The 27313-nt window shown below is 41.0% G+C and overlaps 1 protein-coding gene across 2 annotated transcripts; it reads left to right on the top strand.

The window, feature by feature from the left end:
* The first annotated feature begins 9576 nt into the window (after positions 1-9576).
* On the top strand, positions 9577-27016 carry LOC145437539 (uncharacterized). 2 transcript variants are annotated; one of them, XM_080314803.1, is made up of 15 exons: positions 9581-13947; positions 17079-17257; positions 17714-17854; positions 18232-18387; positions 18463-18539; positions 19535-19749; positions 20733-20935; positions 21332-21412; positions 22050-22202; positions 22351-22422; positions 22836-23048; positions 24061-24141; positions 24199-24387; positions 24450-24521; positions 25702-27016. In XM_080314803.1, the coding sequence occupies exons 1-15, from the start codon at positions 13938-13940 to the stop codon at positions 26209-26211; spliced, it is 2352 nt and encodes a 783-aa protein (XP_080170929.1). In that variant the 5' UTR covers positions 9581-13937; the 3' UTR covers positions 26212-27016. The 2 variants fall into 2 exon arrangements, with proteins under 2 accessions (XP_080170930.1, XP_080170929.1); XM_080314804.1 differs by lacking the exons at positions 24199-24387; positions 24450-24521 and having other exon boundaries at positions 9577-13947.
* Positions 27017-27313: the final 297 nt, after the last annotated feature.

The following is a 27313-nucleotide window of genomic DNA, read 5'->3' as shown; positions in this document are numbered from 1 at the left end:
GAACTGTGCAAACAATTTGTAAAAGGGCGAGAGACAATGTTTGGAATTGATAACAAAATGCGAGTATGTTTGTCTACCATGCGGCTTCCTTTCATTTGCATACGTTCTGTCCACATAATACCACACAAGTCTTTTTAAATCATCTTTTCCCGAGATAAGTGTGCCGCGAGAGTTCTATAATTTTTCTCTTGTGCCACAACTTAAAAGAGTTTGGGAACCACTGTATGTAGGGCAGGGGTGTCAAACATACGGCCCGTGGGCCGCATCCAGCCCGCCAGGCCATTTCATCCAGCCCGCGAAGCAATTCTGAGTAGATTGAAAAATTCTTATATTTTCCAGGACATTAGTAATGAATGTCAGGATTTTTTGCAGGAAATACTTTCAATAAATATTCCCGCGAGACAGCAAATGTCAAGCATGTTCATAAGCAACATTTTAGCTACCCAACGACGACACTATGGAACCGTTATATGAAATTTACATGGAAAATATATTAGGTACACAAATATATAATTCAAATATCTATGATCGCACTGCTGTGTTACTTCCCAGCCAATAGGTCTCTGGACTTGGTAGGAGAAAGCCCACTTTCGTTTAACCCAAGTACATACGTCCGCATTTACAGTTATGTATGTTGTATCCCTCACAGCGCATACGCTGGACTAACGGCAGATTACGACAGCAAAGGGAGCACGGAAATATGCCAACTTACATCGTCGTTAGCGCCACTGTTTTATCGGCTCTTAACTATATTCGAACGGACAATAATCGTATTTTGGCAATTCCATTGTTCGCGAATATACATGTCGCGACTTGGTAGAATAGAAACCTTGTGATCCGTGTATCATCTATATATCCATGATAATAAGGTATTCAAGTAAAAATCAAAGATACGAGGTAACATTTGAGAATCATTTGACTGGTGCGGCCCGCGGGCGCGCGATTTGAAGGCTTCAATCTGGTCCGCGAAGCAATTTGAGTTTGACGCCCCTAATGTAGGGTGTTAACTAGTGCCCGACCGATATTGGATTCTGGGCCGATACCGGTAAACCCGTTATCTAACACCTTCACCGATATATTCAGCCTATATTCAAATAAGGTTGAATCTACCTCAAAAGGCACATTTTTAAAACTTCAGATCTATCATTTCAACAGCTTTACAGCCATTGTCATACTTGAACACGAGTTAAACTATAGAAAGGCTGCATCTGGACACCTTGAAAGTGTTCGCTATGTGAAATATAGCAATATTCCCAGTCAAGCGGTCAAGGATTATATAGTTTTCTGACTTACTACCATCATGTTGTGACGTCACGAAATTTCCCGACATCTTTTCACCTTCAATGGCCGACATCGATAATTATTTCAAAGTGTAATATCGACTCGATATTATCGGCGAACCGATAATACTGGGCAACAATTTTGAACGAAAAATGTGCTGACTTTGATTTTGCACTTGATTTAAGCTATAATTTTGGCGTGCTGATTCCAAAAATGCCGCTGGTTTTCTTCTATCACGTCAACTTTTTGCTCTACGACATCTGCCCAAAATATGCAAATTTTCACGAATTTAGCCATATTGCTTTTCCATATCATATAAAAATCCACACTTGACCATATAATAAGTTATGTAGTCAAGGGTTCGGTCGAATTATGTAGAAATAAGGTACTGGTATCGATCTAGGCCGATGCTTTCACCCAGTTTTCGTTAGAGGATGCAATCATCCGAGGATATTTCACACACATATTTGATGCCAGCTGCAGGAAATGGCAAGAAAAATAAACATGACATTTACTATCAGCTATGGCTCAATGCCCCATCCAGCTTATCCAGTGCAACCTGAAATTCCTATACGCTCGATATTTTGGATCAAGATGAACATCATTGGGTTATATTTTTCATCTGAACAAGTCACACACAATGTGCAATGCGATAAGACACAATGCGATGTAATGAACAGATAGTAGGATGTCGAGCGACACGCAGTTATTGCGATCATTTCAATCTCACATCCACCTCGGCCTATAGAGTGCCCGATGTCACAGTTCTTTTCGATGTTGATCTTTTTGAAGCCGCGGCCCTTTCTACTAGTTCTTTCCATTCCTTGTGAGTGCTTTCTTTCGTCGGGTCTTTTTCTGGGCTTTTTTTGTCGCCTTAAGAACAGCGACAGCGGGGAAGAGAAGCCCAGATATACCTCCAACGGGAATCGATCCAGATCCGCCAGATCGTAGGGATAGCGGGCCTCATGATGAAGATTTTGAAATCGAAGTTGATTCAGAACGTAGAGTAGTCCATCAACACGAGTTATTGATCTGACATAAGCTTTGGGACCTGGAATAGAAATCTTCGGAGCTTTTAAACATCATTATGAAATTAGAGTAGAGTAGCCTACTTGGCAAGGTAGAGGTATCTCGCTTTCAGTCAGGAGACACAGCCTTTTCTTCGTAGGCCTACTTTCGGTAGCTTTGTGTATTCCCGTGATACTGGCATTGGCATGATACCGTTACCATGAATTACTTGAGGAGTTAGGAATTCCGATTTACAAGTGAAGTGAATGGCAAATGCCTATAGGTAGCTCAAAAGGGAGACGATGCGGTCTAGTTTACGCTGATCAGTGATAGTTTCATGTCATATTGATTAAAGAGCGACATCGCGAACCTGAATAACATCGAATTGCTGCAAACATACTTTAACGTGCGGAAATGATTTTCGCTAGAACTTCAACGTAACGATCACAATTTGTGTATTTTGGCTTGAGTTCTAAAAGACGAGCAAGATGTGAACCACCTGAAATCGAAGCTAAAACTGCTAAAACTGTCACCGAGGCTGCATAATAAGCGCGCGTATTCAATTTTTCACCAGAGATCAGAAACTAGCTAATTAACGACACTTACGGAGTCTTCGGCAAGTTCATCATACGCCTAAAATCGTCTACACCAGTGGTTCCCAACGTGGGCGATATCGCCCCCCAGGGGGCGATTTGTCGGTCTAGGGGGGCGAAAATAGCCAAGGGGGCGATAGGGGGGGCGAAAACGGACGAAGGGGGCGATAGGGGGGCGATGAAGCGTTGAAATGGCTATATTGGCGTCCATGACCATAACTGCCACACGCAAACCCCCAATTGAGATGGGCGGCCCGAGCTTTAAGGGCGCCCACTATTTTTTCGTGAATTGACATTAATTATAAAGTATTATTTTCGAAATTTAGGCAACTTTTTCAAAAAAATTCACTCTGCGCGCCAATTCGTGGTCACATATTTCTTGCTTATTGGATACCCTTTCTCCAAGAAATAATACGCATGAGGTATAGAAATGGGCATCTCGGCGTCAGCTATTATCACACCATGACGTACCAAGACATATGAAGTTTCAGGCCATGTAACATGCGACTGCTAGAAGTGTGCCAGAACGAGTAAACCTTGGCGGAAAAGGACTGCCTTTATGCTGACCGACTTCGATGGATATACGATGTACATATATATCTAATTGTCCATAGGCGCCTAAATGGCTTGCGCCAAATGTTCGTGACCTGGCAATCAGAACCCCGCAAAAATGCCATCTCGCAGAGAAAATTAATTATCAGTGCAGAAATACTAATTTGAAATCGTGTGCGTCATTTAGTTTAGTACGTATGGGCGATTTGAATATCTTTTGACATAGCAGACAGGTCACGAAATGTCATTATGTAACGAAGTCATTATACCCACAGGTCCGCCCGAATATGTTCAATTATTATTTACATTTTCCAAGACACCTTGGGGGGGGGGTGGGCGAGACTTACCGGCCCCCCTATAAGTATCTATCCGTAACTTATGGGGGGCTCCGCCCCCCAGACCCCCCTTCCGCATGGGTTATTATTGTCTATCTTTCACCACCGCAAAGGTTTGCCCAGGTGCTGGATTCGGCCATGTTTATTTTGCATGTGTGCAAGGATAGACTACATCAAAACTAAGTAATTCTACCGCATGCAGAGACGTGATGAATATCGGGATACGGGACTTTCCTAACAAATGCAGTGATTTAATGATGATTGACACATCTGTACGGAATCATATTCCTGCTTGGTGCACGGATTTCCATGTTTATTCGTCATTCTCCTTGAAAAAGCGCAAAATCCAAATGGGGGGCCCCTTCGACCAGGGGGGCCCCGGGCGACCGCCCGCCTCACCCACCCCAAAAGCCACCACTGCATGAATGATTAAAAATTTTCGCGCTTCGCGCGAATTAAGCCGACTTACTAAAGAGTCCAACAATTTGTGCTGAGAAGTTGCGGTAAAGAGGTATCGGGAGAGTGGGGTGTGAGAGGTGAAGAAGTTTGCTTTATCGCCCTTGGGAGAGGGGTCAAGACCAAGGTATTGGGGGAGGGGGCTGACGAAGTGCTGTTACGGTCCTTTTGTAATCAAGTCGAAGAAATAACCTTTTTTGTTAGCCATCTCAGCGCAATTTAGTTGGAAAAGTGTAATCTCGAGGTCGAGCCAAAAAGTTGACCTTTATTCTTACTCAACTCGCCGGTGATTTCAGTGTGTATGTCCATTTTTCGGTTCCCAATATTTGGGGGGCGATGATCGGTGTGGAGTTTGAAAAGGGGGCGATGAGTCGAAAAAGGTTGGGGACCACTGGTCTACACATTCTACACGAAGAAATTATATGATCGCAATTTACACATGTACTTAAACCGAATTGAATTGATGCTATATTGTTAAATTTGAAGAAAAAAACTCTAATTTTTCGACTGGCTACGCGCCTATAGCGTGTACTGAGAAGCACCATCGTAGATCTTCTCTCCCGACCAGGCGCCCAAGTAGACGTTCAGTGTTTCTAAAATCTACATTATGTGCGCCAATATTCGTTCACAAAACCATTCTTGAGCTATAGCTAGCTTCGTAATGGTCTTGGTAATCGCAGCGCGAAATCGGAGGGGGTGTTGGAATTCATTTCCGCGTATATTCGTTTCTTTAAGAAGACTTTGCCAGTGACATTAATCGGTAAATGCATCAATGCAGTGTAAACGCCGATTTAGTGAGTAAATAATTGTCGCGAAGAAAGTTCGTGGCGATACTGATTAGAATACACACTTTCTCACTTGTCATCATCTTATTTCTTGTTGTCTGCTCGATACATTCGTACTCCGAAATTGTCACATTATTTCATTTTTAGTGTTCCTTCCGTTATTAACCTGTAGGCCATGCCATGACATGCCATTGTCAAATAGTGATGCATCACGAGATTCTGGGTGGCACAAATTTTGAATTCATTCGAGTCGTTTCGACAGGAAACCTTGACATGATTTTTCGGTTTTAGTGTAGTAACTTCCTTTGCAACCTGAGTACGACACTCCGACAGTGCAGATGTGAACAGCAACGACAAATGATGAGCCCCATGTAGAAATACCAACTTGCAATCGTGTCTTCCTCGCGAAAGAAATTTGCTTCTATGGTGCGTTTGGGTGATTTCGATATATTTCCAATATACCGCCAATCCTGATGGGAGGTCAAGAAATAACAGCATGCAACAAAGCGACTTATTACAATTGGTCCACCCGAAGATACATCGACATATATTACTTGCCCAGAATTTTCGAAAATACCACCTCCATCAATTTTGCCTGGGAATCTGATCACATTGGCCGAGAAAGGATAAATGTTTGATACTAATATGTGAAACTGCGAATATTAATGACAAAGTTGATTCGTGAATCTTAAAAATTTTCGCGCCTGGCGCGACCATGGCGAAATCAAGAATCTATTTATCACCTGACCACTCGCTATTTCGGTGCGTTTCGTAAGCCGAGATGAATAAATACGTTAGTCTGGAGCTCACTGAAAATAGACATAGACCGTTTAAAATGGGTATTTGGCGTCCAGTTTGTTCATTACGAACTATGTTCTAGAATGCGGCCATAGGCTATAGGCCTACATGACTACTCGAAATGCGGCCGTGAATAGAAAAAAGGTTGGCCACTCCTGCAATACAGAACAGTGTTGGGATGACTCGAGTCGTGACTTGACTCTAGTCAGACTCGAGTCACCTTTTTCGCATGACTTGACTTGACTCGAGTCACTTTGCTGAAATGACTTGACTTGACTTGACTCGGCGTATCAGAAATGTGGATTGACTCGTGACTCGGACCAAAATTCACGAGTCAATTTCAAGTCATCAAGTAATCGGTGTGGATAAAAATCACTGTATCTTGCATATATTCGGATTGTTCGCCAAACGCTGGTGTAACCCGGGAGAACGAATAATCATTCAAATATTGTGCGTTTCACTGAGTCTCGATTATTCTCTCTCAAATAAATTGACCGCAAACGAAGTGATCGATGCTTACAGCTTACGTTGTCGTAACTCGAGTAGTAAAGTAGTAAAATAGCGAAATGTCTGTTTCTGTTCTCTGTTCTTACCTTAACCAAACCTCTTGTCTTATTGAAATCGATATAGTTAATATAGTTCTCGACCATTGGCGCAGGCTCGAATTGTATCATCAATTGGTAAATGGGTAACGTGTTGCATCTTATCAATTCGTTTGTCTATTCTCTATTTTGGCTGGTAACTTTAAACTGAGGCTATGCAAATACGAGGTTCAACAGCTCTACGTATATGTGAGCGATACAGTGTCTTCTTGCGAGTATATTCAACTCTATATTCGTTCATCGGTCAGGAATTAATGACCACTCAGTCTGTAGCCTATTTCAGACATCTAGCAAATTGAAATGAGGTAATCATGCCTCATACTTCGAAAAGGCAACTTGACTTGAAATGTGACTTGACTCGTGACTTGACTTGACTTGACTCGACTTGACTCGAGTCACCTCCAAAAATCGAGTGACTTGACTTGACTCGAGTCACCTTTGAAAATCGATTGACTTGACTTGACTCGAGTCAAAATGTGCAATGACTCGTGACTCGAAGGTAGTGACTTGATTCCAACACTGGTACAGAAATCATATACTGCGCCTTATTTTCTGTTTCGCTGCCTTCGGCAGCTCAACACGATGGCAACATTTTTTGTCCGCCTTCGGCTCGCGTTTGTACGTGGTACGCGAGCACTGCATAAAACCTCAAAATGATTCGCGGGTGAAAAAAGGTTGGGAACCACTGGGTTAGAGCAAGCGCTTCATCAAGTTTACTCCTATACTGCCGATTCCGACATTGCCGCAAGTTCTAATTGGAGCAGCTCTCTTTACTGGTATTGGTGTCATTGGGTATTGTGTGTACATGTGGTATAAAACAGGAAGACGGGTGGAAAACATGACTACGTAGTCGAAAAAACACACGTTGAAAGCATGTAAAAGTTAATACAGACTGAATACCGATTTGATGATTGTATAGCTGGATAACTGTCCACGTGTCCAGTGTCCAGCAATTCATACGAGCTTAAGATACGTTTTCAATATTTCGTGTATGGCATGTGTTGTGTGTTTTTATTTTATTTTTGATGGGTAACATTACCATATATATATAATCGATTTTTGTAGTGGAGCATTTTGGTCGGCCGGAGCTGGAAGACTTGGCACGGACCGCAATTTATATGCCAGATAGCAAGGAGTCAAAACTTTTGTTGCTGGTTCAAGATACACTACAGACGTGGAAATCGTTCGGGCTAGCAATGTGGCATTCGCCGGATAAGTATCATCTCGAATGGTATTCGCAGAGTGAACGCTTATGGGCGAAACCATTAATGTGGAATGATATTTAATGGAGTATGCTGAGTCCGAATACTTTATACTGTTTATAGCGCAGTGGCTGTTAGAGCTGGCTTGGACCGGATGCCCGGCCGGATGTTCTCATTTTTGACCGGAGCCGGATTAATATTTTTTTTGATACGACCGGATTGGATCCGAGATTAATATCCGAGATTAATATAGCTACTTTTAGCTCTCTCATCGCACTGTGTCTGTTTTATTTATTGATAATATGAGATTCCTCCAAACAGCTTAAAACACCATACTAGATAACTTCTGATTGTTTAGGAAGCTGCCGGAAGCTGTAAAAAAAGTTGCAAAAGTTGCAAAAACTAGCCCTATTGATAACTCATTCTGGTTTCTTGATACGCTCGAGTTTGAATTCGTATACTGTTTTGATAATCGGTATTCGTCTGATGGACTTTGGTTTAGAAGAATCCCGCTGGGTAGTACACTTATAAAGAGTATTACACTCACTACCACTGACTTGTAACAGATCGCGACAATGAAAGGAAAATGAAACCACGAAAACTGAGTTTTCAACCAAGTGCGAAACAAAACAATAAACTAGCTTTCGCAGAGATACATGGAAACCCGATGTGTCATAGCCTATTTGTCGAAGAACAGGTGTCGCAACGAAACGAGGAAGTTTGAAACGACATCAGCGACAGTTTCATCCAAAGTTCAAAGTACATGTAGAAAATACACCTCATCTTATGACAAAACATTGCTAGATAAGTGTCAAATCCAGCAATCCATATTTCCAGGCATTGTTAAAATTGCCGACAACGTTGCTGAGGCATAGTTTAAAATTGCTTGGAATATTGCTCAAGTCAAGAAGTCAACTTGAGAAATGAAGATTTGAGAAAACTTCAGCAGACTGTGCAAATTCCCTGTTTCCGGGATTTAGCAACAAAGACAACATTACCTGGCAAATCTTGAAGCTACAGTTGACTGATTCAACCATGTTCAAATGAGTAGCATTAATGTCGGTCAATCTTTTATCGCGGTTCCTGAAACAAGCTGCTGCGCGTAGGCTACTTTAGCCTAGAATCGGACGAATTCATCGACTGCACGGACATTGCAAAGCTCATAACATGGGTGCATTTTCTCAGAGTAGACATTTTCACGTAGTAAATGCTAGCAGGGTAAACGTCTGGAGGGGGCAGTTGTTCAGCAATGACGAGTTTTTATCGAGGACCACCCAAAAACATCAACTTGACAAAGCTGACCTTTGAAATTATCGATGGAGCTCCAGCCATGGTGGGAAAGGAAAAAAATCTTTGCTTTACTTACGTCACTGAAAGATAACAAACATATTCACACAAATAACAGCAACTGCAAACTTGCGAACGCTTGTCCATTAATGCTTTCGAATGGATAAGCGTCCGTATACGACTGGTAATTACAGTGAATTTATTAGTAGCCTACGATCACATGGTAGTGATATTCTGCTGCCCGCAGCACTTTTTCATGATAAAATGTGGCCGGTTATAGATGGGAAGGTGAGAACCCCTGGTATAGGCAGTACGCCGTATCCTACGTCTTCGATATCTTGTGATTTTATTACATGTTGGTATATTACTAATTGTAATTGAGTATATTTGATATCTTCATTTCAAGTGTTTATATATGTGTATTGTAATTTCTAAGTTACATGTTAGTTTGATTTGAACAAGAATAGCTAAATCAATCAATCTATATATTTAAAAGCTGGTAATAATCTGACGAATATTGGCAAATGCTGCTATTCGATCTATTTTTAGAACAGGCTCGCGGGCTACCTAGGGCTCGCGGGCACCGCGTTGGTGACCCCTGTGCTAGGGTTACCGTAGGTCCTCTTTTAAGAGGATTTGTCCTCTTTTTTCATTTTCTTGAAAGCGTCCTCCGAGGACGCCCTTTTGTCCTCTTTTTTTGAAATTTTGTCCTCTTTTTTGAGAATGTTGTTCAAATTTGCGGCCAAATTCGACTGATATGCCTGAAATAAGCACCGAAGTACGCTGCGGCGGATATTTCGGCACCGGAGTTTTCCATACATGCATATGAACCAACAAGATAGCGTAATGATGACTCGTCCGTATTTATGACGGTAGGTCTGGGGTGGCCATCCTTTTCGACCAAAGAGCCACATTGAATTTACGAACCATTGTGCGGGCCACTTGAATGTTGATGACCGTTTTTAGTCGTCCAATAGAAGTGAGCCGCATTACGTAACGGTGAAAACAACGCAATAAAATCGATAACAACTATGTCATCAAAACTCCTAGCCGCGGAAGGCACAAAATTGTTAGAAGTTAATGAATGAGTTCCCTCAATTATATTGTTACTTGCATATATTGCGGGTCACCTCTGTATACCGCTGGGATCATTTGGCAAGGATAGGATTATTCTGCGCTTGGACATGTACAATGGGCAGATCAATACGCCAATACTTCGGAACTGATATGTTAGTCATCAACATCCCAAATTTCGCGGTCAGGATAATGAAATTCTCGGTTGGCCTTGCAAGTTCATAATTAATGACCTGCGGGTAATTTATTTTTTGATAACCTCGCGGGCCACGGCCGCCCCTGCGGTAGGTCGTGAGCTCAATCCTTGTTCAGGTTATACCAAAGTCCTGATCAGTAAAACTGGTATCCGTGGCTTCCATTCACGCGCTCAGCATGTGTGGAATAGCATGAAGGGTGGTGCAAGACTGGGAAAGCCTTACAAGGCTATTTCTGTACCTTCCTTGTCTAGCGGCATGTCATGGTATTGCAACGCGCCGGTAATCACATTGTGTTGTCATTGAGGTGATTTCTAGAATGTTCGGTACGTAGGTTGCACGAGGCAGTTTGGGAGAAGGAGAAGAGTTTTGGTCTGGCTGGCAGTGTTGGGATCAAATCACTACCTTCGAGTCACGAGTCATTGCAGATTTTGACTCGAGTCAAGTCAAGTCAATCGATTTTCGAAGGTGACTCAAGTCAAGTCAAGTCACTCGATTTTTGGAGGTGACTCGAGTCAAGTCGAGTCAATTCAAGTCAAGTCACGAGTCAAGTCGCAATTCAAGTCAAGTGGCCTTTTCGGCGTATGAGGCATGCTTACGTCATTGCATATTGCTAGCTGTCTGAAATACATATTGCGTGGTTATTGATTCTGAACCGATGAACGAATATAGAGTCAAATATACAAGCAAGAAGGCGCTGTATCGCTCACATATACCTAGAAATGCTAAACTACGTAAGTAATTACATAGCCTCAGTTTAGTTACCAGCCAAAATAGAGACTATAGAGAAGCGAATTAATAAGATGCAATGCATTACCCATTAACAAATTGATATAACCATATTCGAGCGGGCGCCAATGGTTGAGGACTATATAAACTATATTCGAATTCAATTTCAATAAAACAAGAGGTTTGGTTAATGTATAAGAACAGAGAACAGAAATATCCATTTGAGTAAGCTGTATGGTGCGATCACTTCATTTGTGGTCAATTTATTTGTGAGAGAACAATGGAGGTTCAGTAAAACGCATGATCATTGAATGATTGGTCGCTTTCACAGGTTACACCAGCAGGATAGAGTGATTTCATCGACATCGATTGCTTAATGACTTGAAATTGACTCGTGAATTTTGCTCCGAGTCACGAGTCAATCCGCATTCCTGATACGCCGAGTCAAGTCAAGTCAAGTCATTTTAGCAAAGTGACTGGAGTCAAGTCAAGTCATACGAAAAAGGTGACTCGAGTTTGACTCGAGTCATCCCAACACTGCTGGCTGGTAGTGTGGCGGGAGGTGCTGGTAGTGCGCGAGTATGTCGCTGTTTGAAGTTGAAGGAGTATAGTTACGAGCGACGATTCGGGATACATATTGCCGCAATGCTGAAGTACATAATGACGTTTTAAACCGCCAAATGTATCAACTGGGGCAATCACATGATATAATAATCCCATAAAATCAATATCTTCCGTCGCTTTGCCAACAATTTCGACGAGGACTTGCAAGGGAATACAGGCTTACGCCTTAACGGCCTTGGCCGGACGGGCAATGTATTCGGCGTCTGAACATCGCTACGTTGATATTGAGAGAGTGTAAAACTGGTTTCTGTATACTTGCTACCGATATTACCCCTTTAACAAGTTATACAGCAGTAGCCAACACCCCAATCGCACGGACTTGGTTTTTATGATACAATGAACATATGGAATCAAGATTGATCCCGTACACGCCTGCTAGGTTTTTTACATCAGACAACGATATCAATTTCGTTGATTGGTTGAATAAGCATCATTCGCTGATTACCTACGTCTAGTATATTTCGCTTTTGATGTTGTGTGATAGCGGACCAAGCTCACAGCAAAGAGTCACTAAATTTTCCCCAACGGAAAACTTGATATTTCGAGCAAACTTTTGTAACGAAGCCAGGAAAATTGTGGAACATGTCAAGGTGCATGCTCGCTTAGTTGCTCGTTTAGATGCTGTAATGAAGCGAAAATTGTAATATATGAAAAAGGTTCACGGTGCAGAACCTACCAAGGTTCGTTTGTGAACGTGAACCTCTAAATCTCCGAGGTTCACACACAGAACGTCAACGTGAACCTCACGTTCACACCATCCCTACTCGTTATATCAATATATGCGTATTAAGCAATGCGGATTTGTGTTACCGGTGCGGAAAGGCGAGGTCGCGAGCCCACGTAGACGACGATGTTCCAGTTAGGTTTTGAAGTGCCGTATCAGGGACGCTACAGTATGCATATACTCAGATCGTGTGTACGTGGGTGGTTCAAGTATCATGGCATTGCTAGTATAAGGCTGGGCACAATGATTGGAGTACTCGACATCATAATGAGTGATGCCCGAATACTTGATTCAAAATCGAATCACTCAGGCCCTCGATTTTGCCCAACCCTAATTGCTAGTCTATACGAGTCGGTGTACAATACATGTCGCAAAAACCTCAAGGACTAAAATACAAACGTCCTATTGCCGTATAACTACTTTTTACAAATACACAGAATTTCCAGATCATCTAAGATCGTGCTAATCTGAAAATCTCTTGACTCGAGTCATCTCAACTAGGGATGGTGTGAATGTGAGGTTCACGTTCGAGTTATGTGTGTGAATGTGAACCTCTGAAATTCGGAGATTCCCGTTCACAAACGAACCCTGATAGCTTCTGCAATGTGAACCTTTTTGATGTGACAGAATCTTTCAAGTCATTATAACGTCTTCGGTTGAAATTCTCTGCATTTCAAATTCGGACCACTCTCCGCACGGCGCTGACAGTACGATAAGAAATTCAGCGCTAAACGAGCATGCACCTTGTCAATTTCAAAAAGTTGTTCGGAATATTCAGCTTTCCGTTAGTGAATATTCAGTGACTTTCTGCTGTAAGCTTTGCCCGCAATCACACAATAGCAATAACGAAACACACTACCTGTAGGAAGTCAGTGAATTCTGCTTAGTAAACCTATAAGTTATTTACACCAATAAAATTGATATAAAGAATTTATCAATGTCTAATGTAAAAAATCTATCAGGCGTACAGGATCTAGCCTGATTTGATATCCTTATTGTATTATAAAAACCTAATCCGTCCGATTTGGGTGCTGCCAATACCTTACAACTTGTTTATTAGATAATATCTGGCGCAAGTAGAGAGACCAATGTTTCACTGTCCGGTGTAGCCCAGTCCTCGTCGAGATTGTTGGCAAGGCAATTTTCGGGAATTATTTTAGCATTTGATTGTTCCAGTAGATACATTAGGTGACGTCAAAAGAGTCAGCATGTACTTCAGCATAGAGGCATAATATGGCCAGAGTCGTCGCTAGTTATCATGTAAATTACTATATAACTTTATGGAAATGAAGAGTTGGAATTAGCAATATGACGTCACGTGACGACATATGCTCACGTTCGCGTTCACACAGAACCTGTCAGACAGGTTCGCGTTCATAGAAACCTTGCAGGGGTTCGCACAATTCCCAATCCCATCACTACTACGTAGGTTAGTTATCTATAGGTAATCATAGCAGGAAGTATTCGTGACCCGAACATCGGAGATCCCCTTTGGCTTTGTTTGGTCTGGCTTCACGCATGACGAGGTAATAAACACCGGCGTGCCTTTTCCAAAGCAAACATTTTCGCGTTGACATAAAATACGGCTCATTGTGGATTTTGAGCGCTGCAGTATAGGCACTGGCGTCAAGCACTCTCGAGCATAATTACCGCTTCCAGGTCGGTGTGTTTTGTTTATCTTCATTGCTCGGTGATGGATACTGGTGAGCATTTAATTGATTCTACGGAACAGTGTATAATTTCACGTTGTATGTTTTGATTCGACAAATCCATAACGTGTAATACGTGTTTCTTTGCCTTCTGTACTTTTAAGGCTCCAATATATATAATATCATACACGTTATTCTTTCATCGGTCAGAAACGCGTGCACAAAGTTAGAGATAATGATATGATTTGACAGTATATACATCGCTATTCAACTAAATCAGTGGTTCCCAACCGGGGGGGAATTCCCCCCTGGGGGGAATTTTGAAGCTTTTAGGGTGGAATCTGGCTTATTTTTTCGGGGGAAATCTGGCTTTGACATTGTATCGGAAGATACACAAGGTTTTTAGATTTTTATGGTATAGAATTGTTAAGTAGAATTAGTTCTTAACAATTGCATGTTTCTTTGGCGGATTTCAAGCTAGGTGTCTTCCGTAGATATTACACCCCCTGATATAGTCAGGCTCACGAGACGATTACGTTGGGTGCGCGACAGCCTCTTGACGAAATTGCTGCTAAGCAGGAAATCGTCAAGCCGAATTCAGCACAAGGCCGCTTGTGAAATTGTTTAACTTTTTAAGCCAACATATGAACTAACGTGAAAAACATACCGTACATAATTCATCGATTCAACTCAAGCCCATAGCAACGGGACTTGGTAATTTATTTTTCGTCAGCGGCTACCCGACCGGTCAAAAACAGGTCAAATTTGACGATACTTTACCAACGTTTAGTGCGCATTCGCCATAGTTCGGACATATCTGAATATGTTTGGCCATTAATTGCTCAGTCAACAAATGGTTACGAGTTAAAGAGCACATTTTTTTAGTCACAGGCAACTTTTTCAAAGGGGGAATTTTAGCTCAAATATCGGCCAAGGGGGGCACGAGACGAAAAAGGTTGGGAACCACTGAACTAAATGAACAACGTTGAATGTAAGAATAGCTTCCTAGGCGTATTTTCGTCTAAATGACCTATGGTTACGCAAATCGTTCGACATTTCCCTTTATGAACACGACTAATCCGTTGTGTCATACTCAGTAATGGGTACGCCAGAGTTATGACGAAACAGGCAGAACATGCGAAATTACGTAGTAAATGATGAATTTTCAGTACCTGGCGTTGTTATCATAGTAGCAAATGCTCGACTCATACCAGTGTTGGGATCAAGTCACTACCTTCGAGTCACGAGTCATTTCGAGTCATTGCACATTTTGACTCGAGTCAAGTCAAGTCACCCGATTTTCGGAGGTGACTCGAGTCAAGTCGAGTCAAGTCAAGTCAAGTCACGAGTCAAGGCACAATTCAAGTCAAGTTGCCTTTCCAAATGATGAGTAATGAATGCATGATTACGTCATCGCATTTTGCCAGCTGTCTGGAATACAGATTGAGGGGTCATTGATTCTGAGCCGATGAACGAATATAGAGTTGAATCGGGGCCCCGGTTGAATATACACGCAAGAAGGCGCTGTATTGCTGACATATACGTATAACTGTTAAACTACGTAAGTAATTACACAGCCACAGTCTATAGTTACCAGCCAAAATAGAGAATAGAGAAACGAATTGATAAGAAGCAATACATTACCCGTTTACAAATTGACATGATACAATTCGAGCCAGCGCCAATGCTTGAGGACTATATAAACTATATTCGAATTCAATTTCAATAAAACAAGAGGTTTGGTTAATGTATAAGAATAGAGAACAGAAATATCCATTTTGCGTATCCGTTTGCGGTCAATTTGTTTGTGACAGAACAATGGAGGCTCAGTAAAAGGCACGACCATTGAATGATTGGTCCGCTCTCATGGATTATATCAGCATTTCGCGACCAATCCGAACATATATGCAAGATATAAATTTTTATCGAGACCGATCACTTAATGCAGGGGTGGGCAAACTTTTGAGCTCGCGGGCCGCAGTCAACATATGAATCCATTCGCGGGCCGCACTGTGTAAAATTTGGATTATAAACCAAAACGCAATATTGGTATTTGATTATTTAGTGAGGACATGGAGATAATGTATGTGCTCATTTAAAACAATCCAAATATTGCTTTGATGATATCGTACACGCGTCAAAAACATAGTGGCGAGATTTCATAGGCTGGTCGACCTCAATAACCAATTAGTCAAAACTATAACGGAGATGAAAATTCTTAGAACGGGATGGAAATTTAAATCTGTGAGCAGCGATCTGTTCACAGATTTACTAATTCCACTTTTGATTCAGTTCTAGGACACACAATGCTGACAGCATCATAACCACGTCAGCTTCAAACACGCCTCTACTATGTGTGGATAAAATTATGTGAATACAGAGAACGAATCTACCTAAGACACGTGCAATTCGCTTTTATAAGCACATCACTGAAATAATTGACACTGGAGTGGCCAATCTGAAATCACACTCGTGATCCGAATTATGTCGGAAGTATTTACCTTAGAACACTGGTTCTCAAACTTTTTAAGACAAGCCCCCCCCCCTCCCTTATGATGGTGAAGGATTTCGCGCCCACCCCCTTATCGTCATATCACAAAACACAACCAGGATGCTAGCAAAACAAAAAGAAAGTTTGATGGCACGGATGGTTACAACTGTGGATGAGAGATTTTTAAATATGAAATTCAGACTAAATACAGAGTAATAATCATGAATTGAATGTTATCGCGCGAAACGCGAAAAAAATTTCAATTGAGCTCAGCTTCGCGCCCCATTCGGATGCTTTCACGCGCCCCAGTTTGAGAACCACTGCCTTAGAATTATCATGGTGAAATATACTAAGAAAAAGTTTCATCAAGTCTCTCCATTAATTCAAGTTTTAGCACGCATTTTATTAATATTTCCTGCAATATTTTTAATAAATTTTTTCAAACTCTCGCGGGCCGCACAGAACGGTGTTGCGGGCCGCATGCGGCCCGCGGGCCGTAGTTTGCCCACCCCTGACTTAATGACTTGAAATTGACTCGTGAATTTTGCTTCGAGTCACGAGTCAATCCACATTTCTGACAAGCCGAGTCAAGTCAAGTCATTTTAGCAAAGTGACTCGAGTCAAGTCAAGTCATACGAAAAAGGTGACTCGAGTCTGACATCCCAACACTGACTCATACTATTTATATTTCCAGGACAGAATGTCCCCATGTCGATCAGTGACGCCCCCATCGATCTCGAGGAACTGGCTGATATTCTTTGTCAGCCAGGTGTTGGTGATGAGCCTATCACCGTGATCGGCATTGCTGGCCCGACAAGATCAGGAAAGTCATTCCTGATGTCAATGTTGGTCCGATATCTACATATGGAAGGCGTGAGTAAAACGTATCAGTGTCAGTATATTAATATATTTTCATCATTTCAAAACACCACAAGATTGCGATACAAAGAGAGAATAGGAAGATGCCGAAACGACTTGGAGTAGTATTTTAATCAGACACCCACTTTGGCCTACACGCCCCACATCATGTTAAAAAGGATAACATAAAAGGAAGCGGCAGAAATGAATGATGCAAGTGTCGCTATAGACGAGCTGGATATGTCAGATTGTGGTCTCACACGCCTCACTTGAACATGTGGGTTAAAGTTAGGGTTAAGGATGGGATCACGGCGTTAATTTCGAGGTTATAGTAGGAATTGAGGTTAGTTTTGGCTTTATAAAGTCACATGCTTAACTGTCGTTTTTCAATGTGTCGAATGCTGAAATGCCGGACAACAAATGTGATATCGCATGAAGTCGAAGGTATAAGCGAATTTTCACACCTCACAGTGGTCAAACAAAGATTGGATAGAGGATGACGAAAACAGTCCATCGGACAGACTTGCTTGGCGGGAAGGGATTACTCCTCATACCGAACGAATTAAGACATGGAATCGTATCTTTAAAATTCCTTGCGAAAATGAAGGAATGGTAAGTCTCTATTCATCAGGAAAACTGTTATTATATCCGATACCTGTATGTAGTATGAATGCGAGTATAGAGAAGATGTGAGGTCACCAATTTTTGAAGACTTCGGTCATCCCCGTTTGGCGTGGGATGTTATTATATTCGTAAATATTTACCAGGATTAGTCCATATTTATGCCCATTATGAAACATGAACGGAAGTCGATCGTACCGCGATTTAGAACGCTGAATCAGCACTGTTGATGCATCAGTAACACAGTAACCATTATACTTTGAAAACCATTCAATCAGTTGCAATGAAATAGGTGCTATTTCGTATTGATCGCAACCATTGAAATATATTGCACGGGTGGTGTAACAAGGCTTTATGTCAACGTACAGCGCAATGTTCTCCTGGTCGATACCCGGGGACTCTTTCGCTCTGATATGACGAAAGAACACGACACTAAATTATTCGCCAAAATGATGTTACTTTGTGACGATTTGTTGATGAATATAGAAAAAAGATTGGACGAAAGGCTGCTTGAATCCATCGAGGTATGTGATGATCTCTAAGGAGTTATAATCAAGCTTACGTTATACGAATCATCTCTATTTTACATGTGAACGCAGATCTTGATGAAATATGCTTCACGAATCATTGAAGATATGAATATTTGCAGCGAGCGGAGACCTACTTGCCAGGCAAGCTACTGCCTATCATTTGATGCCTATTTGCTCCATGTTTACAAATTGCTTGCGCAACCGACTTCCAGCATACAATTGATCGCGTATGTAGGCCACATTATACACTGTTAAGTAAACGAAATTCGGGTATTTCGCCGATTTCCATCATAGCGTTGGATGCAAATCAGGTAAATGGCACTTTATGGTACAAAATTTTGCTTTGAATGTGATTCTAATGGGTTAAAGCTACAGTTGAATACGGCAATTTTTATGGATATACTATCTACAACCCCAATAATGCAATAAAATGTGACACCGAGCCCAACACCCCGGGATATATCTTAATAAAGATCAGTGTGAAAGCAGAATTTGGTACCGAGAGTGTCAGTGGTTTGATTTGCACCCTGCGATGTGGTGAAAATCTGGCGAATACACCAATTTTCAGCCGTATACTTATGGCGTGGGCCTTTGTTAGGTCACGCCAGACAATATCCGCCAGCAATTCTAACCGCCTCGCCGTAATCGCGACAATAATATTCTTTATAAAGATTTGGCAAGGAATTTATGCACGATTAAGCTTGCAGTCGTATGCGATGTAGTCAGAAACACAGAATGTGTCACGCGGAATTCTAAATATATTTTACGACGCATTAAAATCAATTGTATCCATCCATGCGTTTCACCGCGGAGAAAGAATACAACAAATCATTGGCCTTCTTAGATGTATACTCGTTCAAAAATCTGGCTCTCAATTGATCGCATCTGTGTTTTGTAAGCCCGCGTTTACAGAACGTTATCTGGAGCTCTTTCAGTCCTAGAGAGAGAGAGAGAGAGATATGATATTCTTTCTCGCCTGCACCATCGAGATGCTTTGGCAACGGAGTTGCGATACGGCCCCATGAGGTCATCTAGTCTGCGCCCCCGTTTTTTTTCTCCTCCTAAAAGCCGAAAAATCGATTTACATATGAATTAAGTACTATACGCTAATCCAGTTATTTCTTTTGATTTAGAATCTCACCTTTCTGGTACGAGACTGGCAAACCCCGCATGATTATGCTTTTGGACATGATGGAGGGAGTCAGTATGTGAGAGGGTATCTAGATATGACTTCAACTTCGGAAGGTTGCTCCGTGAGACAAAACATTCAATCGAAAGTAGCGAATATTGACGGATTCCTAATGCCACATCCTGGTGTGACGGGAGAGGGAGTAACCTTTTCTGGGGCAGTAAAAGGTTCCAAATTCATTCTGCCTTATATTCTACTTTCAAAATCTGTTATTTTAAACGCAAGCTCAAAGATGCCGACGCACATGATTCTCTGTTATCCATAAGAGCTATTATGTGGATAAGCGACGACTGTTCATTTGAAATCATATGCCTGGCGGAGGCTTCAAGTACTAAAGTGTACAATAATCTACAATGTATACTGTACACACTGCACATACACACGCCTAAATAAATAACCACAATACCCAAGTATACGAGTACGAGTCGTATCAACATGTTCTATGGCAGTGTGTCCCAACCTTTACAGCTTACACGCTGGTAAAATTCCAAATAAAATTTTGCGTATACCGGTTAACTTTCATGAATGAAAACCAACCCAAAATGTAATTACGACAGTACTATGCAACTCGGAACGAAGCATCAGGACTTTTATTTAATGATAAATATGCTGCTGTCTCATTGATATTGCACCTGTTATGCGCGGTTGCTTTGACATTTTCCCAAGGCAAAGTCCTGTGAAAACCTCCAACTCGCTTTTGAGTGTTTGGCTTCATTTGGAAGAAACACGACTTCGCTGTTTGCTAGGTCCTATTATGCTGTCAAATGTCGTAAAATCATATCGTCGAATTACGTCAAATTATGTTTAGAGAAGTGTTCTTAGCTTAAACATATTACAGGCCATAAACGATTTGTATAAGCTACGTTAAAACAGTTTATGGTACAATATTCGCGGTATGGTAGCTTAGGATAAGCCCAACGTAGACCATTAAGTCTATACCAATCCCGAAAGCGTTATAAATTACTAAATCTGTTCAGGATTTGGTGTTTTATCGCTATATCTAACGGAAAAGCCTTCGGCCTCTTACATTTTCAAATCTATAATAATAAGCTCGCTATATAATTGGCGTACAGGTACTGCCCTATGTCCCACAATATAATTTGATCCTGCGTAACTTGAGATCTCCAGCAGCAACCAGCATTTTCTTCAGACATGTCGCCAGAATTTCGCAAAGGCCTGGGCGAGCTAGCACGAACTTTATTCGATCCCTTGAGACTGCGGCGAAAGACGAACGGCAGGAAACACATGACAGGACAGCAACTTTGGTCCCTTATGAGAGCATGTGATAATGAATGTCAGAAGAGATACGAAAATCCGAGCCCCGAAGTCGCGTGTTTGACGGCTCAGATCCAGGTATCTATAAGTATCGAAATCCATAAAATCAATCCTATGTTAAACATGGCTACATGCAGTCAGGGATGAAATACTCTAATGGTCTCGACTCACGATATCTCAAACTTTCAAGTGTGAGGTATCAAAAGTGACAGCAAGTTCGTACACAGTTTAGCCTACCGGCACACTTTACGCTTAGAAGCTGCGCACACGCTTTGACGAAATGTATTTGGGAATATAAGCTGCCAAAGCATTATGATGAGAGATCTCAAAATGCTACCTATAAACTTAAAATCTTTCCTTGTGTGTAACATTATCCGTGATGTAACAGCGTCGGTGACTATTTGCGCCATTTTTGACAAAATTCCCCGCTCAAACTGTGAAATGAACAACTCGCACCTTTGAAAATGTTTCCAGGAATTTTCCCCGGTCTGTGATGAAAAGGAGGTGGATGAGGCCATCAACAAATGCAAACTGAAGATTGATCAGATTGTGCAAGTATGTGTCTCTTCAGGTTGCCCGTATAAGTTTGAATATAGCCGAGAGATAGCAAAGGTAAAAATCCTACTCTTATAGTCGACGTAGAGCCATCCGAGGTCGAAAATAAATTATTCAAAAGGATGAGTGAAATAGACAAAATTAGGACGAATATATAAAGTATATCTGTGGTGCAGAACTATTTCAAAAGCACGTTTTCGAAATCATCTTCTGCGTAAAGCAGCAGCATATCGCTAGTGGCGGTGGTTTCGCCAACCGATACCACTCACATGAATAAAGTCAGATGCGTATATATGCAATTTTGTTACGGGGCCATGTCTCTGAAGATCAATAACGACACTGCCTGCTGCACCTTTCAACTCTAATGAGTGGGGACTATCATATTGCAGTGACCCTTCGAGAATTTATAGCATAGGCGTATATGCTTGATTGCATTCTCGGATTTTATCAAGTAAAATGCGGCTGCAATCAACTACAAGGAAATAAGACATTCACTTGCATGCAAGCACAGACATTAGCAACTGAGGAACAACAGAACCCATTTAACGAAGTAAACTCATCACAGTAATCAGCTCCTAGACACCGAGTGTCTTTAGGCAATGAATCAGAATCAGAACAGCGATTATAATGTCTTCAGGGTCATGGTAACGCGGATGAGTCGTACAGGACCCTGATACAGGAATGCCTTGAAAACTTTGGTGGCGATAGGAACAGTCACCATCGCCGGCAATTTATCACGGAATGCCAGGAATATTATCGCGAAGTCACTAAATGGGGTGAACTGCGTACAGTAAGCAAATTTACTTTGCCAGTTCTTAGACGAGTGTATTTGTTCTGTATTCTTCTATTTTGCACTATCAATCACAATCATCATAACAAAACCTGGCACTAAGTCGAATATTTCGCCTCAACGGTATAATCTGTGCGTTTTGTCTTAGCTTCAAGCCGACAACTTGTCGCTGCAAATGGTTCATGAAGCATGGACGGAATACAAAATGAAAATGAAAAATGTAAGATCAAACTCATTTGAATATATCACTATGATGAATTCTAGCATTTAATCACATGTACCCAAGTAACAGTGGTGACTGTGATGTCATATGATGTGACAATTGATCCCATTATTTTTACTTCGAGATTGTGACGATTTATGAATAGAATGTATAAACTGACGCTTTCGTAAATAGCCCAAAGAGTTTCAATGTGTCTAAATGTTAGGCCGACTTTCGTTTAGCGCCAAACGCGAAACTCGTAATATTTCACTGTCGGATTTGCCCGCCCAGAATTGATACTCCCATCTGTAAAATTTGTAACACAGTGATACGTGGTTGAAACGTCGTTCCGGTGGAACACAAACGGCTTATTGACAGCCCGCATAGCCCCACGGTACAATGCGGATACAGTTTATTCGCTATTTCTGAAGGACATGGGAATAAATGGAATAACCGACGAAGCGCTGAGCTCGATCCACGAAATAAACCTGCACGAATCCGAGCATTCATACGAAAATGAATCTGTATGTGACATTGCTTTTGATTCGGACCATGCCGAAATGTTGAGAGATTTCGTCGAAGAATCGTACGAAAGACTCAAGAGTATAAATAACAGGCGCCAGGGTCTCGTACAGTTAGCTACAGTAAGTGGGGCAAATGTAATTCTATTTATGACGATATATTTATATTTATATTATATATTTATATTTATGACAAAATAGGTTCTACATTTAAAATTTGTTTCACCCTACTACTGACGTTCGCTACTGATGAGAGTCAGCCGAAAAGCTTTTAGCGAATAAATTACAATATGAAGTTATTGTTTCGCATTATTGATGAAATATATATTTAAAAATTCCATAATATGTCAGTTACCAAAATTTTAATAGGATTATAGACGTCCCCAACAGTGCTATCTTGCATTAACCGCAGTTACGCCACGGCTGTGTAACGCGCATATAGATACAATGTTCCACTGTCATTCAGCTCGATATAAAAATGACCCTACCTACACGATTCAAGCCCGATATACTGATGTTATATTGTCCACAAGGGACATGCATTGTACAACATGCACTGCGCAAAAGACCACCCTTGCTTAGGAGCGGAGCACCCTATCGCCTACACACCATGCGGCCCACAAAGAGATGTTGTGCCGCCCGCGAAATGGCGTTCTTTTTTTAGCTCAGTCTGATTCGGTGGACTTAAGGTCAAGGGGGCATGGAAGAAGAGCCGGAAACTCTGAAATGTACAACTGCCGACTTGGCACATGAGTATTTTGACAAAATTTATTCAATGACCGGAAAATTTTCCTTCTGTTAATCACAATTGATATCGGACTTTATTCAAATACAAGTATCGCCAATCATTGCCAATTTACAATGAGATATTGGGCCTTATGACTAATAGATAGCCTATGTATGTGTGGCCCGCAGTTTCACAGCATGGCAGCTTGTCAAAAAGTTTGCACAGTGCACACCCCGCCCTTACGCTTTATGCTGTTGGTAGACACGGCGGTAATTGTCGACCCGACATGGATTATAACAGTGCGTCACATCGTCGCATAGCCCACACGGGGCAAAATGCAACGTTACTTCATTTTATCGCTACAGTTTGGCACTAAAGTTAGTGTTGAAACCATTGTTCCGTGTTCAGCTTGATGATTCCGGCAACCACTACACATCTCAACTGGTCACCAACCAATTTATAGAGCAATTCACGGACGAAGTAAACAAGGTAAATAAATCCGTGTACGTTTTCGCAATTTTTTATGATTTCATCGCTACCATGCAGTTTGGACAAATATACGCTGACGAGGAACAATTGAGCGCGCAAATAAGTCACCTGCAGAACGAGTACTTGAGCATGTTCGATGACAAGTGGAAACACGAGTGGCCATTGATTGACTCATTCAAGCACGATATTGTGGACGTGTTTGCAAGTGAACACGACTACTGCTTGAAGTGTAACTCCAGGAATAAGGTGGACGAACTGCATAATCTTCAATGTCGGCGTTATAATTACAGTGCAATATTCAATCGTAGGTCGTCTTCTTGAATATCATTGAGGAATACCTAACGAAAGCTAAAGTGACGTACCGTGACGTGATGGAGAAGGTCTGTACTTGAGGTTGCATTTAAAACAAAAATCAATTTAAAACAAACATGTTTAAAACAAGGCCCTTGTTTAAACATGTTTCTTATTGTTTTTTTTTTTAAGCCATGTGTTGTGCCATAGTGGATTGACAATTGAAAACATAGGGTATATATAACTCCTTTGACGAAATATCTGTACTATTTTGAGAGTTCCAACCATTCCTTCGATACGTCGGTTATATTGGCTGATAATTGTCCGTAGGCTCATACAACAAGTTTTTGGGAAGTATTTACCCAATTACGGCATAATTTTACAACTTGAAAAAAAAACATTTTTTTAAAGGCCTTTGTTTGGAATACAACCCTATCTGTACTAATTAACGTTGGCGTGTATGCAGAAATGGGATTGCCTTTTACGTTGTTCGATAATTGTAAGAGTACTTAACCCGTGTGCGAATTATGAGTAAGATCTGATGATTGAAAGTCTGCTGTAACACATTCCTTCATTGATAAAATTATATATATATATGCATTAAATATTCTGACCCAAGTCGTTGTAAACACTATACGCAAAGCCCAGTTTGCAGCTATATCATTGTCAATAAAATGGATTGCCCACGAAGTTCCAGCAGCCTTTCATTCATACTGTATGTTGCCGGATAGTAATTTTAATCTTGAACGTGACATGCTTGTGAACTCGCACATAGTTTTTCACCACCATACGTCCCATCTAATCAAATAGTTCATTGAGTTTAAATGCTATATGCACGAATCCCGTCACACAGTTAGGGATTGAGATGCTGAAAATATTCTAACCACATATATATTATGTCCTGTGGATTTTGATCATATCGTGACTCTTTATAGTGGGGTGAGAAATGATATGAGTAACTCATCTATGCTCTCAGTCAGTGAGATATCACAAGGTTCGACAAATATCCGCTATTTTGAGTAGGCTAAATATGAAATTGGATAACTATCTTATATATTCTTGCGATTTCATGTCATATCTTTCTAATATAGGTACAGCTGTTTTGTCTATAAACCGATAAACCTATACCCCACTATAATATTGCTGTCGCACTGTGACCGCATTAATCTGTACAAATAATGATATTTTATCAACCAAACAATCACAATATATGACGCCAGTCGCGGAGCTCGATAATAGTCGTATGTTGATATTACACCCACTTTACAGGTTATGATGGAAGGATATCACGAACCCGCGAATCTCAAAAGCCATCACGAACAGGCTCGACAAATTGTTACTGACCAAATGCAAAAGGGACTTGGTGATATAGAAGACAGACATACAGCCGATGTGTTGCAAAAGCTCCACGAATACATAGACGCAGAATTTCGCAAGTGCTCTCAAATAAACGGAGCCAAAACAAAAGACAAGCCTGCTCCGTGGAAGGGTATCGATATAAAAGAAATATCTGCAAAATGTTCATTGGCGTTCGAATTTCTAACTAAAGTTATCCAACGTGCCAATGCAGAGGTTCGAAAAGTATCAGTTACGCAAAAGACGATTCAAACAGCCTCTAAATCAAGTTTACTCGCAATCCAAAGTCTCCCAATATCTCTGACACGACCACAGGTTCTACTTGGAGTAGCTGTCGCCGGAGGTCTTGCTGTAATTGGGTATTTTGTGTTCAAGTGGTATAAAAATAGAGAAAAAAGACGGATGGAAAGGATGACTGCGTAATCAGAAAACCACGCGTTCAAATTCTTACGTTATCAAACAATCAATGTATAACTAGGGTTGCATTTAAAACAAATGGTTGTTTAAAACACTTTGTTTAAAACATGTTTTAAACATTATCTTGAACAAAGGCCTTTATGAAAAAAATCTCAAGTTGTAAAATCATCCCATCATTGTGTAAATACTTTCCAAAAGCATGTTTATGAGCCTACGGACGATTACCACCCGATATAGCCGACGTATACGATGTGGGATGGTTGGAACCCTAAAAATAGTCTGTTCAACAGCTATAGTACGTAGATGTTTCGTCAAAGGAGCTATATTTACCCTATATTTTCACTTGACAATGTCAATCCACTATAACGTCACAATTGCATGTTTGTGACGTCATGACTTTAAAAAATACAATTAAAACACGTTTTACATGGGCCTTGTATTAAACATGTTTGTTTTAAATTGATTTTTGTTTTAAATGTAACCCTACTATCCTGGGCGGTACAAAATATGTAAAAGTTTATACAAACTGAATTACTTGATAATTGCCGTTGGTTGCTGGAGAACTGCCCCGCAATTTCCTTCCGTTATTCAAGGTATATGTTCCTATATTTTGTGTATGTGTATGGTGTGTCTTTATTCTATTTTCGATTGGTAAATAGAGTAACATTACCATATATGTATGTATAATAATAATCGATATTTGTAGATGAATATTTTAGTCATTTGGATCAAGTTCAAGTTTATTCATAATATTTCATCATTTAAAAAATCACAAGACTGCGATACAATGAAAGATTGGAAGGTGCCGAAACGACTTAGAGTACTCTTTGAGATCAGACACCCACCTGGGTCTAGGGTCCTAGGCGATGATAGCCGGCGAGATACTGTTCCACCATAGTGTCCTATATGGTGTCGACACAAGCAAATCTCACGGCTCAGTGAAATTGTATCACGTCACAATTTCCATTTGGCTACATGCAATTTGACCGGCTTGCCGACCATTAAATTTGGTAAAATGGGTATCAATCGAAAGCTGACTCTGCACTGATTGTGAAAATATAAATTTTATTCTGCTCGCTGCCCTGGAACCCCCACAATCAGCCTCGAA

The sequence above is a fragment of the Botryllus schlosseri genome, chromosome 4 (assembly GCF_051294905.1).
Source record: "Botryllus schlosseri isolate E-star chromosome 4, Bs_hap1, whole genome shotgun sequence".
NCBI classification, from domain to species: domain Eukaryota; kingdom Metazoa; phylum Chordata; class Ascidiacea; order Stolidobranchia; family Styelidae; genus Botryllus; species Botryllus schlosseri.
Note: the sequence above shows the minus strand (reverse complement) of the source record. Positions and strands in the feature narration are given on the sequence as shown.

Excerpts from the sequence above, each read along its gene's own strand:
- LOC145437539 (XM_080314803.1), top strand. Across the intron at positions 19,750-20,732 it reads CTTTTCTGGGGCAGTAAAAG|ACATGTCGCCAGAATTTCGC; the intron begins GTTCCAAATTCA and ends CATTTTCTTCAG. Across the intron at positions 24,388-24,449 it reads AGTGTAACTCCAGGAATAAG|GTCGTCTTCTTGAATATCAT; the intron begins GTGGACGAACTG and ends ATTCAATCGTAG.